At 44.5% G+C, this 14,797-nt stretch overlaps 1 protein-coding gene across 1 annotated transcript; it reads right to left on the bottom strand.

Annotated features, from left to right (window-relative positions):
- Nucleotides 1-1,596: 1,596 nt before the first annotated feature.
- Nucleotides 1,597-14,762, bottom strand: LOC143381059 (uncharacterized). The gene is given in 7 exon segments (XM_077105357.1): nucleotides 1,597-1,778; nucleotides 2,176-2,253; nucleotides 2,256-6,501; nucleotides 6,588-6,803; nucleotides 6,977-7,144; nucleotides 7,199-7,294; nucleotides 14,739-14,762. Coding segments are annotated over 7 exon segments (5,010 nt in total).
- Nucleotides 14,763-14,797: the final 35 nt, after the last annotated feature.

Here is a 14,797-nt window from a genome sequence, read left to right on the forward strand (position 1 = left end):
GTTCTTTTAGGGCTACACAGAGGCCACCTTCTCTAAGGAACAGTAAATCTAATCCTCTCCTATTTTGTAACACAACTTCCGAGAGGGAAGAGAGAGATTTTTCTAGGGCTGTGATAGACTTGGCCATTGCAGTTAGATCTTCGTTCATAGCTGCTTGTAAATGTAAGAATTGGTTTCCCTGCACTAAGGCTGCAGTTCCTGTTCCTACCCCTGCGGCTATTCCTCCAACGCCCAGCAGTATGGCTATAGTCAGGCTTATGGGCTCTCTAGGGTACCACTTCTGCCCTTCTAGATGTCCTAGGACATAGTCTGATCTTAGATATGATATCCTGGGCCATAATTGTATCAACACACAAAAATCAGTGGTTGCGTTGAGGACAGCCGTAGAAATGCAGGGGGTCAGCCCAGTGTTGCAGGCCCAGTAAGTTCCAGGGGGGCCCCATAAATAGCTATTTTGTGAGCCTGTCGTTGGGAGGGTAGTATTACAAAGAGGTTGGTGTGATAGGGGTACGTTCCCTATACAGACCCCTTGTCCTGATACTTCAGTGATGGTAAGCTTATAGCTGGGTAGGGATACACACTTAGGGTCAGGGTTTGTACTACTATTCCAGTTAGACATCATTGCTATCCCTTCATAATAGGGTGGACTGGAGGTGAGACATAGCCAACAATCTTGGGTGCGATCTGGGTTGGTGGCGTTGAGGGCATAAAATGCTCCTCGAATCAAATCTAATAGTTGATCTCCAGTCCCTGGGTAAACGGGTTCAGGGAAAGAACTAGAGGATTGATAGTCCATGGTTACAATTTGAGGCACGGGCGGCTTACTGGAGGGAGTTGTTGCCAAGCTCTTGGGCTGTTTAGGCGGTGAAGGGATCTTTTGGCCCCCAAGTACAGGGTTAGGTCCTATAGAGCTAATTATAGCTGGGGTTTGAGATAGTCTAATTTTGAAAATTACACCTCGATCATTTCCAGGCAAGTGCCATCTGAGTCCCCATGTTCTTCCAGTAAGCCAGGGGTCGATAGTCTCCCTGCCTTTGTCCGTGAATTGTATCTTAAGGGGCAGCGACTGGCCCGCCTGAAATTGTGAGTTTTTCCTGTAGCATGTATGGCCATCTGAATTGGGGGTCGTAAAATTTTTGGCCACCTGTATCAGGTCCCAGCTTGAGGTGGGGCTCCAGTATGCATCTCCTGTGGTTTCGCAGCCCCAGGAGGAGCAAAAGTATGCTTCATATCCCCCACATCTATAAGCCTGTGATCTGTCTCTACCGTCCCGAGGGCAGACATAAAAGTCAGTTTGGGCTAGCCGGCACCTAGCGACCTGGGTTGAGCATCCATAATTAGTGCCTTGCTGAGGCCTGGGGGCCATGTAGGTCTGGAGTTGGCCATGTGATTTGTCAGGAATATCCCATGAGTCTAATCCAGCGGCTAGTTGGCAAAAATCTGGGGTCAGGGTAGGCCACCATGTGCCAGGGGTATGGGTTGCTGTAATAGACCAAATTACCTCCCCGGTTTGAGAATATACCTGCCAAGTCAACTTCATGGGAGCATGGGGGTTACTACCTAAGACAAGGGGAGTAGAGCAAAGAGCAAGAACGGTTAACAGCGTGTAAGTCTTATCTTTAGTGGGTTTGGAGTGCGTTGTAGCTTCCATCCTGATGTCTCCGGGGTGTTGGTCAAGTCCGGTGGATGAGCAGCTTTCACGTGAGAGGCGTGGATCCAAGCAGCTATGCCGTCTACCTTCAGTGCTGTCGGTGTGGTCAGCAGGACGGTGTAAGGTCCTTTCCACCGTGGTTCAAGATTTTTGGTCTGATGTCTGCGTACTCAGACGGTGTCTCCGATCCTGAAGGGGTGTGGCACCGAAGGAGTTTTGAGTTCTTCCTTATATGCCGCTGCCAATGGTTTCCAGACCTCGTCCTGGACTAGTTGCAGTGCACGTAAATGAGTCTGCATGGATGGGGTAAGGGAGGCATAAATTTCAGTTTCATAGAAGTTAACAGCAGGTGGTGGAGCACCATATAGGATTTCAAAGGGGGTTAGTCCCTGAGAGTTAGGAGTATTCCTGACTTGATATAGTTAGGAGTTAGGAGTATTCCTGACTTGCCCTGAGCTTTGGGGTCTATATGCACAATGTAACTTCCAATTAATCCCCAGCAAATTGGCCACTGCCTGACTTACCTGGGAGACGAAGGCAGGCCCGTTGTCTGACCCAATTGTTCCAGGTACCCCATACCTTGGGAAAATTTCTTCTAATAGCTTCTTAGCAACGACCTTGGCAGTTTCATGTCGGGTGGGAAATGCCTCTACCCATCCGGAAAAGGTATCAACAAAGACTAGAAGATATTTATATCCATACATACCAGGTTGGACTTCAGTGAAGTCTATCTCCCAATGTGTTCCAGGTTTGTGTCCTCTAACTCGGACTCCTGTCCCAATCTTAACTTTACCAGCATTTACCTGAGCACATGCTTGACAATTTTCTGCCACCTGTTGGAGGAGTCGATCCCTGTTTGGGAGATATAGAGTACCCTCTCCACGGTCCAAGAGTTTTCTCATCTTTTTAGCCCCCAGGTGGGTTAGTCCATGTAGTGATTTTATTAGTTCTTTGGCATTTTTAAGGGGCATTATGGTTTTTCCTTGATGCTCCCAGGTATTGTCCTCTGAGTTGTAAGTGGCCTCTAGCTTCTGGACGATATCTAAGTCCTTATCCTCATAGATCCATTGGTCCTTATGGTCTCGTAGTGAAGAGTCCACATGTGGGGTGTGCTGGGGCAATAGGGTCATCACCAAGAGTTGGGGCCCCAAAGCTGCCTTTCTGGCTGTTTCATCTGCCAATCTGTTTCCCCTGGCTTCTGGATTGTCTCCTTTTTGATGACCAGGGCAATACATAATGCTTAACTTTTTGGGTAGAAATAAAGCTTTAAGCAAAGCCAATATTTCAGTCTTATTCTTAATTTCCTTTCCTTCTGAAGTCAGTAATCCCCAGCGTCTGTAAATTTCTCCATGTATATGAGCCGTGGCAAAAGCATACCTGCTGTCTGTGTACACGTTTAGTTTCTTCCCCTCTGCCAATTTTAAGGCTTGGGTCAGAGCTATCAGTTCTGCCCGCTGGGCTGATGTCCCTCCCGGCAATGCACTCGCCCATATTACCTCAGATTCAGTGGTGATGGCTGCTCCCGCTTGCCGTTCTCCATTGAGTAGGTAACTGCTTCCGTCCGTGTACCAGACCAGCTCTGCATCTTTCATGGGTTGGTCCGTGAGGTCTGGCCGGGTTCCCTGTGTCTCTGCGAGAATCTGCTGGCAGTTGTGAGGATTAGCTTTTCCTGGGAGCGGTAGGAGGGTCGCTGGATTCAGTGTGACTATGGGGCCAAACTGAATTCGGTCAGTGTCCAACAACAAAGATTGGTAATGGGTGAGTCGGGCATTTGACACCCAGCGATCGGGCGGTTGGCGAATTATTGTCTCAATAGCATGAGGGGTTAATAAAGTCAATGGTTGTCCCAAAGTTAGTTTGGTGGCGTCTTTGATCAGGACAGCCACAGCTGCTATCATCCGAAGACATGGGGGCCATCCTGATGCCACTGGATCCAGTTTCTTAGACAGATAGGCTATGGGACGCCTCCATGGCCCCAATTTTTGGGTTAAGACTCCCTTTGCATAGCCCTGCTTTTCATCTATAAATAGGTCAAAAGGCTTGGTAATATCTGGTAAGCCTAAGGTGGGGGCAGATAAAAGGGCCAATTTGATGCGATCAAATGCCAACTGGTGTTCTTCCGTCCAATCAAAAGAGTTACCCTGTTTAGTCAGTGGATACAGGGGGGCTGCTATCTCAGCAAACCCAGGAATCCAGAGTCTACAGAAACCTGCGGTTCCTAGAAACTCCCGCAGCTGCTTGGGACTCTTGGGGGTTGGTATGCTCGAGATAGTCTCTTTCCTGGCAGCTGTCAACCATCGCTGGCCATCATGAAGTTCGTAGCCAAGATAAGTAACTGTTGTCTGACAGATCTGGGCCTTCTTAGCTGATGCTCTATACCCCAATTGCCCCAAAGTCTGTAGTAATGCTTCCGTACCTGCCAGGCAATCCTCCTTGGAAGTAGCAGCCAGCAAGATGTCATCTACATATTGAAGCATAATTAAGGAGGGGTGTCTTACACGGAAATCGGCCAGATCCTGATGTAAGGCCTCATCGAAGAGCGTCGGGCTGTTTTTAAACCCTTGTGGCAGTCTTGTCCAGGTCAGCTGTCCAGAGACTCCTTCTTCGGGATCCTTCCATTCGAATGCAAAAAGAGCCTGGCTTTGGGGAGACAATCTTAGGCAGAAGAAGGCATCTTTTAGGTCCAAAACGGAATACCAAGTATGGGTAGGAGGCAAGGTGCTGAGGAGATTATAAGGGTTAGGCACTGTGAGGTGAATATCTTCTACCCTTTTGTTTACCTCTCTTAAATCTTGGACAGGTCTGTAGTCATTTGTTCCTGGCTTTTTGACTGGCAACAATGGGGTGTTCCAGGGTGACCGGCAAGGAGTTAGGATGCCTTGGTCTAGGAGGCGTTTGATATGTGGTCTGATGCCCTGGTGAGCTTCCCTCGACATAGGATATTGTTTAATGTTTATGGGAGTAGCAGTTGCTTTTAGGTGAATGACTATTGGAGGTTGTTGTTTAGCCATTCCCATTCCTCCAGTTTCAGCCCAGGCCTCCGGGTATGAATCAAGCCAATAGTCCATGTCCTTCATAGGTACAGAAGGTTTGTCAAAAAGTTTATATTCGTCCTCTAATTTGAAAGTCAATACGTGTAAAGGGGCCTGGTTTGGTCCCGTGATGGAGGCACTCCCATCTTTAAAATAAATTTGGGCTCTCAATTTGGTCAATAAGTCTCTTCCCAGTAATGGATACGGACAATCAGGCACATGCAGAAATGAATGGGAAACTTTACCTGTGGCAAGGTGTACTTCTCTTTTGGTGGTCCATCGGTAAGGTTTGCTCCCGGTGGCGCCTTGGACCCATGTTGTCTTGTGGCTCATAGGTCCTGGTGCCCGTGTTAGCACCGAGTGTTGGGCTCCCGTATCTACTAGGAAGGTTACAGGTTGCCCCCCTACTTGCAGGGTTACCCAGGGCTCAGGGGGGAGCTCCTGGCCCTGACCCCCCTAATCTTCATCCAAGGCTAGCAATTGAGAGGTCCGGTTTGTACCTCTTCTGGGGTTGGGGGGTTTCTTTGGGCAATCCTTTACCCAATGTCCTCTTTCTTTGCAGTAGGCACACTGGTCTCGGTCTACACGGGGTCTGCCTTGTTCCCTTTCCCTACTTAGCTTATCTCCTTGTTGCCCTGCCTGTGTTACAGTGGCCAATATCTTACTTAATTCTTTATCACGCTTTCGATCTCTCTTGTCTAATTCTTCCTTAAATTTGAGATCTCTCTCCTCCTGCATCCTCCTGATTCTTTTCTCTTTTTCCTCTGGAGTTTCTCTCTTGTTAAAAATCTTTTCTGCTTCTCTCAATAAATCTGCTAGAGAAAAATCTTGTAAGTTATCTAATCTCTGTAACTTAGTCCTAATATCTGGAGCGGACTGCCAAATAAAGGCCATAGAAACATTTCCTCTCTGATCCTCACTGTCGGGGTCAAAAGGTGTGTACCTCCGGTAAACTTCCTTTAGTCTCTCTAAAAATGCAGTCGGAGTTTCTGTCGATCCCTGAATAGTCTGTCTTACCTGAGCCAAATTGGTGGGCCGCCGCCCTGCTCCATGGAGACCCGCTATGAGTAACTGGCGATAGAGACGTAGGTGGTTCCCACCTGCATCAGTGTTATAGTTCCAGTCTGGCCGAGTCAAGGGGAAAGCTTCATTAATCAAATTTGGGAGTTGAGTGGGGCGCCCGTCGTCCCCAGGCACATTTTTACGGGCTTCCAGGAGAACTTTCTGTTTCTCCTCAGAAGTGAGAAGGGTCTGTAGGAGCTGTTGGCAATCATCCCATGTTGGCTGGTGAGTCACTAGAATAGATTCTATCAGAGAGGTTAGAGCTACAGGGTCACTGGAAAAGGATGGGTTATGTGTTTTCCAGTTATAGAGATCAGAGGCAGAGAAAGGCCAATATTGGTACAGCCCATCGGGGCCTCCCGTCTGCCGCAAGGGGAGAACTCTAGATGTATCCCCCGAGGAGGTTGGCTCCCGACGGCTGCGGAGCCTCCCGACCATGGGGGATGGGCCCGGAGGGTTATTGGTGACTGGTTCGGCTGGTTCTTCTTCTTCCTCTGAGGAAGCCTGGATGGAATCTGGAGCCGGTACAGGCTGGGGCCCATAGGGTGGGGGTTCTTCAGTCATCAAATCTACGAGAGTGGAGTCTTCCGGCGGCAAAACCTTTTTGGGTTCTGTCCCTATTGGAGTCACCTTTTTAGATTTATCGAGAATGGGGTAGAGTCTAGAGGTTGAAGGGGGAGGAGGCGTAGGTACAGGGATAAGTGGAGCGGAAGATGGCGGAGGTGTGGAGCGGTTGGAAGTTGGCAGATGGAGAGGCTGGTTGGGAGGAAAAGTCGGGGGAGGAGATTGCGGAGTAGGCTTAGACGGAGAGAAAGGAGCGACCCAAGGGGTGGGTCAGAGACCAAATTTTCCCAGGTAACGATGTAGGGCACTTGATCGGGGTGTCTTTGAGACCCTTGGGCGAACACCTGAGACTTCACCTGTAAAATGGGATCAAGATTAAATGTCCCTTCTTTTGGCCAGCCAACATTGAACGCCGGCCACTCCATAGTGCAGAGCGTTATCCATTTTTTCTTCTTGATCTCCACTGACAGGTTGTCAGCCCGGTTCCGGACGTCCTGCCAGTGATCAAGAGTAAGGCTCAAGGGAGTTGTTATAGATTGTCCCATGTTAGTTTCAGATGGAATGAGAAATACAAAAACAAGAAGACAGACACAAATATCAGATTGGACACAAAGAATGTTGCGCGGCCTTGGCACAAACCGAAAGTAGGCCTCCTGAAAAAATGGGCCCTCCGAATCCCTGGGACGTCTCCCAGGGTGTCAGGAATCCCCGGGACGTCTCCCAGGGTGGCAGGGGAGAAGTCCGAGTTCGTCAACTCCTTCTCGAGCTGCCCAGAAAACAGAGCGATTACGCGCAATCGTACGGACGCCGCACACAGACAGATATCAACCGGAGACTGCAAAAAGGGACACAAAATGACGGACAAAATGACACGAGCTGGCCAGCTTACCTCCCAGTGGTTATCGGGTGTTCCTCGGGCAGGGATCCGGACGGGGTTACAGGAGTTCTCCTGGCTGGCTCGCCAAATGAAAGACCCACCGATTCCCTGTCCAAGAAAGACGCACGAGGCACTGGCTGCAAACGCATGAGGTTTATTCAGACACAGACGCCTGCGGGTGCTCAGCAAAACCTCAGCCGGAGCTTTGGTGAACTGGCACACCGGGCTTTGGGGTACAGGTCTTTTATAGGATAATGGGGCAGGTTTCGCGCGCGCGGGAAGTGACAGGTTTCTTATTGGTTATTTTGAACCCAACATATAGATTACCTAAAGGGCAAAGTTGTTTTTCACTTTATGTTCCTGGATAAACCTCATGACAGTTACATATTAACACTCTGGTTTTTCTGTTCCTGCTTATCATTATCAGTTCCTGTTTGTTCAGGCATGCCTTGGGATCTGCTTTTCTGTTCTTCCTCAACCATCCTGTCCCCTCACAATAGACTACCCTTAACTGATTAACAAATAGACCTCTCTTTACGTGGGTTAGCAACACGCCCTGATGGTTTCACAATGGGGCCTGGGGTTTCTGGGCTGGGGTCTTTCAAGTATGTAGTATTATTATATAAAAATTATATATGTGTTTATTTTCAAACAAATTTATTTGTATGAAGGAAAAATGATATGTTAACCTGGCTCTGAAGAAGTATAATAAAAGAAGTAAATTTTAGTATGAAGAATCGAGTTCCCACAGAGATGAGCTGCCCATATATTCTACACAAAGTACAGACATACTTGACCACTGAATAGCTGTGAGTTATAGTTCATAGCTTAGAGCTTTTCAGACCAAAGCTCAAATGAGTTGAAGCCATGAATAAGAGAAATGGCATACCTACTGTTTGCTAGCAACCTTGTAAACAGAGGCTGGTCTTTCCCAAGGGCTGGGGGATAGAGTGGGTAGACAGATCACCACAAAGTCATCAGAAAAATCAGAAACTCTCAAATTTATGGACTCTATGATTATGAGACCTCCATGAAACTCATCATCATTATAAACTTTAACTGTATTAGTGTACTTGTTGAGCATGAAGTCTGGAATTAGGCTGGCAGTATTTTATTCCTGGATCTACCACCATCCAAGTTTCCTGGACTCTATGTGCTTCAGATTCCTCAGATATAAAATGTGAATAATAATAATATCTGCCACAGTCCAGCTGCAGCAAACTAACCAGGGGGTGACAAGCAACTTGTGCACATTGATACAGCAGGAGTGGGAGCCGTTTATTGTAGGACAGGAGGGGCATATATACATTACACACAGCTTATCTTTTTTTTTTTTTAAAGAGAGAGTGAGAGACAGAGAGAGAGAGAGAGAGAGAGAGAGAGAGAGAATTTTTTTTAATATTTATTCTTTAGTTATCGGTGGACACAACATCTTTGTTTGTATGTGGTTCTGAGGATCGAACCCGGGCCGCACGCATGCCAGGCGAGCGCGCTACCGCTTGAGCCACGTCCTCAGCCCACAGCTTATCTTAATTAACATAAACTAGATACAGCAGTCAACCAATAAGGAATCTTCACACTAAATGGCTCACTGTCGTTACTTCACAAACCACTCCCTCTGGCAAAATGCCAGGCACCATCTTGACTTGTTTACAGACCTTAACATTTCCCCCTTTTGTTTAATTTAAATAACGATCATAGTGGTTTTTACACAAACACCATAAATAATCTGCTACAAGCAGAAGGGGAGGATACAAAATGCCACAATACCAAGTCAATTGATGGCTCCATCCAAGAAGCCCTTGGAAAAATTATACCAGCAATGACACCGTTAGCAAAGATACCGAGTTACAATTTGTTGTAGATTACAGTTTGTTGTCTCAGTCCAGGTAAAGCAGTGTCTCAATAGATTAACTCACAGTCCAGGTAAATCATAGTCCAGGTAAGTTCTGCAGGCAGCTAGCTTAAATCACAGTCCAGGTAAGTTCTGCAGGCAGCTAGCTTGATCCAAAGTCTCATACAGTTCTCAGCAACACTGGAAATTCTTCCACCCTCATCCTCACCAGAACTGGGATGAAGGCAGGAACTCCGGCAATGCTGGCTAAAGAAAATCCTGTAGCATTCCACTAAGAAAACAACCTTCTGAACAATTTAGTACATTATCTCAAGGTTTTTTTACATTTGAAATAAGCCTTAATGGTGCTCATTATTCATCAGCCTCCAGGTGTGGGAGAACCATTGTAGCTTAGTTATTGACATTGAAAATGTCCAAACATCAGGGACACCGGTAGCGGTAGCGTCTTCTGCTGGCTGTAGCCTCCCGGGCAGCCCCAGATGGCCCTGGGGAGTGTCCTGGACTCAAACTGCTTCCGGGCACAGGGAGCAAGAGCCCTCGAGACTGTGCCTCCAGGTCAGGTCTAGATTTGGGCTCCTGGCAGTGGAAGAGCCGGCTGCCGCCGCTTGGAAAGTTCTTGCTGCGCCGCGACCGGTTTGCGCACGGGGCAGCTGCGGCACCAATTCATGCACCCTCCGGTAAGGAAAAGTATTCAGTAATAGCCTTTTGCCGCAACTTTTTTCCTGATAATCCTTCTTCTTCTGAACTTTCTTTTTCTTTCTGACTAGAGTTCCTAGGCTTCCATCAACACATGCCCCAACTATTCTTGGTTCCACTGGGGTGCCTCCTTTTTTCAATAATTTACTTAACGCCCCTTCCATATTTTTGTCACAAAGACAATACAACATTTCAAGACAAAACAAGACACAAACATACTGTATCAATCGTCTCCATTTTCTCAAAATGGCCATTTTTCCTCTTGCCCTATCTGCCTAGGGATGAGCAGATTTGCTCCCGTCCTATCTAGGGACGGGCAGCTTTTTCTCGTCAACTTACCCCCAAGTGTCCCGGGGCTCCCCAGATGGGCCACCATCTGCCACAGTCTGGCTGCAGCAAACTAACCGGGGGATGACGAGCAACTTGTGTACATTGATACAGCAGGAGTGGGAGCCATTTATTGTAGGACAGGAGGGGCATATATACATTACACACAGCTTATCTTAATTAACATAAACTAGATACAGCAGTCAATCAATAAGGAATCTCCACACTAAATGGCTCGCTGGTGTTACTTCACAAACCACTCCCTCTCGCAAAATGCCAGGCGCCATCTTGACTTGTTTACAGACCTTAGCAAATATCTACTTAAAAGGAATAAGTGTGAATCAAATGAGAATTACATGTGAGCTCAATAGGAGAAGTATTCTTAAATCAGTGCCCTAGCACATGGTAGACATTTTATAAATATTTACCATTATTTTATATTATTGTGTCATAAAACTATATTACCTAAGATAACTTTCCAGTAGTCTTTAAAATTCTGGCATCATGTATGGATGGATTCTTTTTCTAGAAAATTCTATGGGCAAAGGAGGAGAAGTTACAACCTTAGGTCAAATCAGGAGCCATGAATTACCAGGTTGGCTATGTTGATCAGAATGACTTCTGGGATTCTTTAACCCTGAGATAAGATCAGGAGGTGAGCCTTAGAATAAGAGACTGGTTTTATATCTGGGTTTGCAAACTTTTAATCTTGGATCTTCTTGCCTTTTCCAGTTTGGAGATGGAATAGACCAGGTGACCAGACAGAGAGGACCTATCCTAGGGGAACATATTGGGTCAATTGGGATATAAAGTTGCTAACCAGTTATATCTTGTTAGGATGCATCGTTGACATAATAGAAAACTCAGCTCAACATGGATTAAACGATAAAGGGAAAATAATTGTCCATGGATAGTCAGGCTTCTGGCACATTTTGCCAATGTTCTCATCCTAATGTCTCTGAAATTATTTCAGTGAGATCCTCTTCTATGCCTCAGGGTGGCTGCCAGAAGAACCTTGGCTACTGCATGATTTCTGTTCACATCCAAAGACAGAGACAGAAACTTTTCCTGTAGCCTCTAACCCAAAGTTTGAGGTAGCACCATAACTGTACCTGCCTCAAAATTGACTGAGGCAAGTGATGTGGTGAAGAAAACAGAAATAACCAGAATGACCCAATAGAGCCAGGGCATACCACAAGACTTGGAATAGGGTAATACACAATGAAATCTCGATGGAGCAATGATTGGAGACGTGTGGAGTAAAGAGCTGTGTTGGAGCACTGAGAGATAGGATGAAAGTCCATTATATAACCACAAGGAAATGTCTAAGAGTCAAAAAGTAAAGAAAGGATAAACACTGGGGTCCCATAAAGATCACACCTGAGATTTAACCTGTTCATACAATGATTTGGAAGAGAGAACCTATTTTGGAGATGGGAGGAACCCTTCAATTTCCTGATTATGTTAATTTATTCTTGCAGCAAAACAAAGTGTGGCTAAATGATGTCAACGCCACACTGAGGAGTAAGCAGACAGATAGTATGTTGGTTTCTAATATGCCAGACTTTTTAGGCTCTACATATTGGAGTTCCCTATGTCTAGAATGCCCTTCCCTCCACCTGTTCTTTTGGAAAACTCTTGCACATTCTTCAATACTCAATGTAAACATCGTCATTTACCTGAAACTTTTCCTGATTTTCCCAGGGAGAAATAGTTACTTCCACCTCTGTGTTTTACAGTAGTCTCTATGCCTCTAACATAGCACTTATCCCACGTATCCTTCAACATCTGTGTAAATATCACCACTTATATGAAACTTTGCCTGGTTTTCCAGAGGAGAAATAGTATTTCCATTTCTGTATTATTAATATTTTTAAGTAGTTAATATTGTCAGGTACTAACTCTATGGACTATCTAATTACTATAATGGCCACAACGACCATTTATGGTAAGCATAGTTTTATTCCTATTTCATAGATAAGGAAACAAGCTCAGAATCAATTAACATAGAATAGTCTGAAAAACAAAATAACTTTTTAGTTTGGAAAAATCAAGTCCAAGAGAGATATGACCCAGGTTTACTTGCCAAGATCACAAAAGGGAATGGATAAGTGAGAACTGATTTCACTAAACAAATTTTCAAACATGAGCCCAGGGTCATGTGGACACTTGTTAGAACTTCAAGGAACTAGTCATAGGCAATCTGTACCATAAAAGTCCAGATGAAAAAGTGTGGATGATTCAGTTAAAACTAATCACACACAAAAAAGTCACTTAAGACCTTAAAGAGGATAGTTGGACATCTTTCACAAGATGTAATAATTATTAGTTATTTGGAAAGATAAAACAAAAGATAACTTGTCACAACAGGTGTTAGTAATAAGGAGTCTACTATATCCAAGGAATAATGCATGATAGAAAACAGATTCAGAAGTGTAGATATATTTTAAAAAATCACCCTTGGAAGCTGGAAAGACTGAGGGTCATCCCATATTCTTAGTATCTTGCCTTGTTTCAAATTTAGGACTGGATGAATCAGAGCTCTGAGATACTGTGACATTTCTTTAGTTCCAGCTTGGTTATTTGGAAGCTATATGAGCCTAGACCCCTTATAAAACAATGACTACCATACCTCCTCCATTGGGTTATGAAGATTAAACATGAGTAATGCAAATGATTAAAACAACTTTTTTTTTCCCTTCAGTTTTGTAGGTAACATAAAATCAATGGTATGGGTAGATTGGTTCAGTTTGACAGTGCATAAAAATAGTGAAGCTAAGAGCTGCTTTAAATCCAATCTCAGCAAAGACAGTTTGCACAAGGAAAGACTCCTTTCAAAGGAGCAGAGAAGGCAGCTTTGACACTTGACTGGGACTTTTGAATTGCCCCCTCTTATGCATCTGGAGGTGGTCTCTAGATGGCAGAAGACTGGATAAATTAGCATAAATCAGTCAAAGAAAGACGGACCTATTCTCCCCAGACATTGCTGTATAATGAAAGAGAAGCAAGTGAATATTTCAGTAAAGCATTCTATGAGCTCAGGAAATTTTTCTATTTTTTTAAAACTTTTAAATAATTTCTGGCACCTAACCCACTCCCTTGGATCTGTACCTGGTCAACTGTACCTAATGGCTTTACAAATGATACAGATCGATTCCTATGGCAAATGATTCTAAAACTCTTTAATTATAAACCTGTCTGCTCTTAACTTGCTGGTGTTACTGATAAAAGAAGCCAGAAAAGTCTAACTAGAAAGGAAACCTCATTATAAATAGGCATCTTATGTAATATTCAAGAAAAAGTCTGGTATTAATACTCCAAATGGAAGTGACACACTTTGTGTCTTTAGTAGATAACAAGGGGTGCTTAATACATTGAACTAACCTTAGGGGTGTTGCTAATCCTGCTTCTTTTATTTAGTTGGCTTCCTCCTGGGAGAAACTGAACTAACACATCCTGAATTTCTATTATGTATGCTGCTGTTTATTATTCCACTCACCTTTCATTCATTCTCACTTAAGAATCTTAGCAATATTGCAAATTAAGTACTATTGTCTGTATTTTGTGTTTGATGGGGATAAAAGATTTTTAGTTACAGATATTGATAACCCATCCTTCTGTCTTCCAGACTGTAGGAATTCAATATTTCATCATTTGTCATTTCTCCTTCCTCAGTTTTCCAGGAGAGGTCCTGAGGCTGCACATTTACTTAGCCCTGATTTATAGGCAGAATGGATATAAATGGATAGAAAGACCTCAAGTCTTATAAGGGTCTAAGAGTTGTCTAGATTTCATCTTTGAAGAAGGGAGGGAGAGCTGCTGAAGAATGAGGAAGAAAACATTTGAACTGGACAAGGAAGAATTGAGGGAGGCTGGCCAATGAAGGAAAAGGCTTAGAGAGCATTTGATGTTGAGAGTTTGCAGGGAGAGGAAGACTTGGGAATTTCAGAGAAGTTGAGAGGCTCAAAAAGGTAAGAGAGAAGAATATTTTTAAAATGTTTTCAGAAGTGTTGGTGTAGGTTACAAACTGCATTCTCCTTTGAATATTCTTTGAAGGAGTCCAGTAATTACTGTAGACCATCACCCACATTCTCTGCACAGAGATTATACTTTGAAAAAAAATAAAAGACCAGTTTCATTGGATTATACACATATGAGGGGATCAGAATCAGAAAGATAAGTAGTATGCCCAGGGCAAGAATCTAGCAAGAGAAAAAGCTAGGATTTGGTAATAGACCTACCTGGTAATAATACTGTATTTTTTTCCATTGTACACTGAGAATTATCCCTGCATCATTTACTTCTCTCCAAATAATTGATGGCCAACGAGTGGAAAAATTTTCAACTTTTACAACTTTTTAAGGCCAGGGCATTGATCCAGCACTTTTCAACAACCCCAATCCCACTGGTTGAGAGTTGCCCAGGATTCTGCCTCCCTATACTTCCATGTTGTACCTGATTGCCCTGAGGCCAACTCCTGTAAGTGTGAAATTTACATTTTTCTGCTTCTATCTTCTTCTTCTTTTCTTTAGCACTCTATATTCACAGCCTTAATGAAGAAGGAAGAAGTCTAATATCTTGATCACTTTTCACTGATGACCGTGTTTCCCAATTGAGATGGAATACTGAATAGCCAGCCAGAGAAAACAAGATGAGACCAAGCTTCCACCTTACCTTTTTCTTGTTGTCCAGGGTCATTGGGACACCTCTCTGAAGACAGGATCATAAACCAC

This window comes from Callospermophilus lateralis, chromosome 15 (genome assembly GCF_048772815.1).
Source record: "Callospermophilus lateralis isolate mCalLat2 chromosome 15, mCalLat2.hap1, whole genome shotgun sequence".
In the NCBI taxonomy this organism is placed as follows: Eukaryota; Metazoa; Chordata; class Mammalia; order Rodentia; family Sciuridae; genus Callospermophilus; species Callospermophilus lateralis.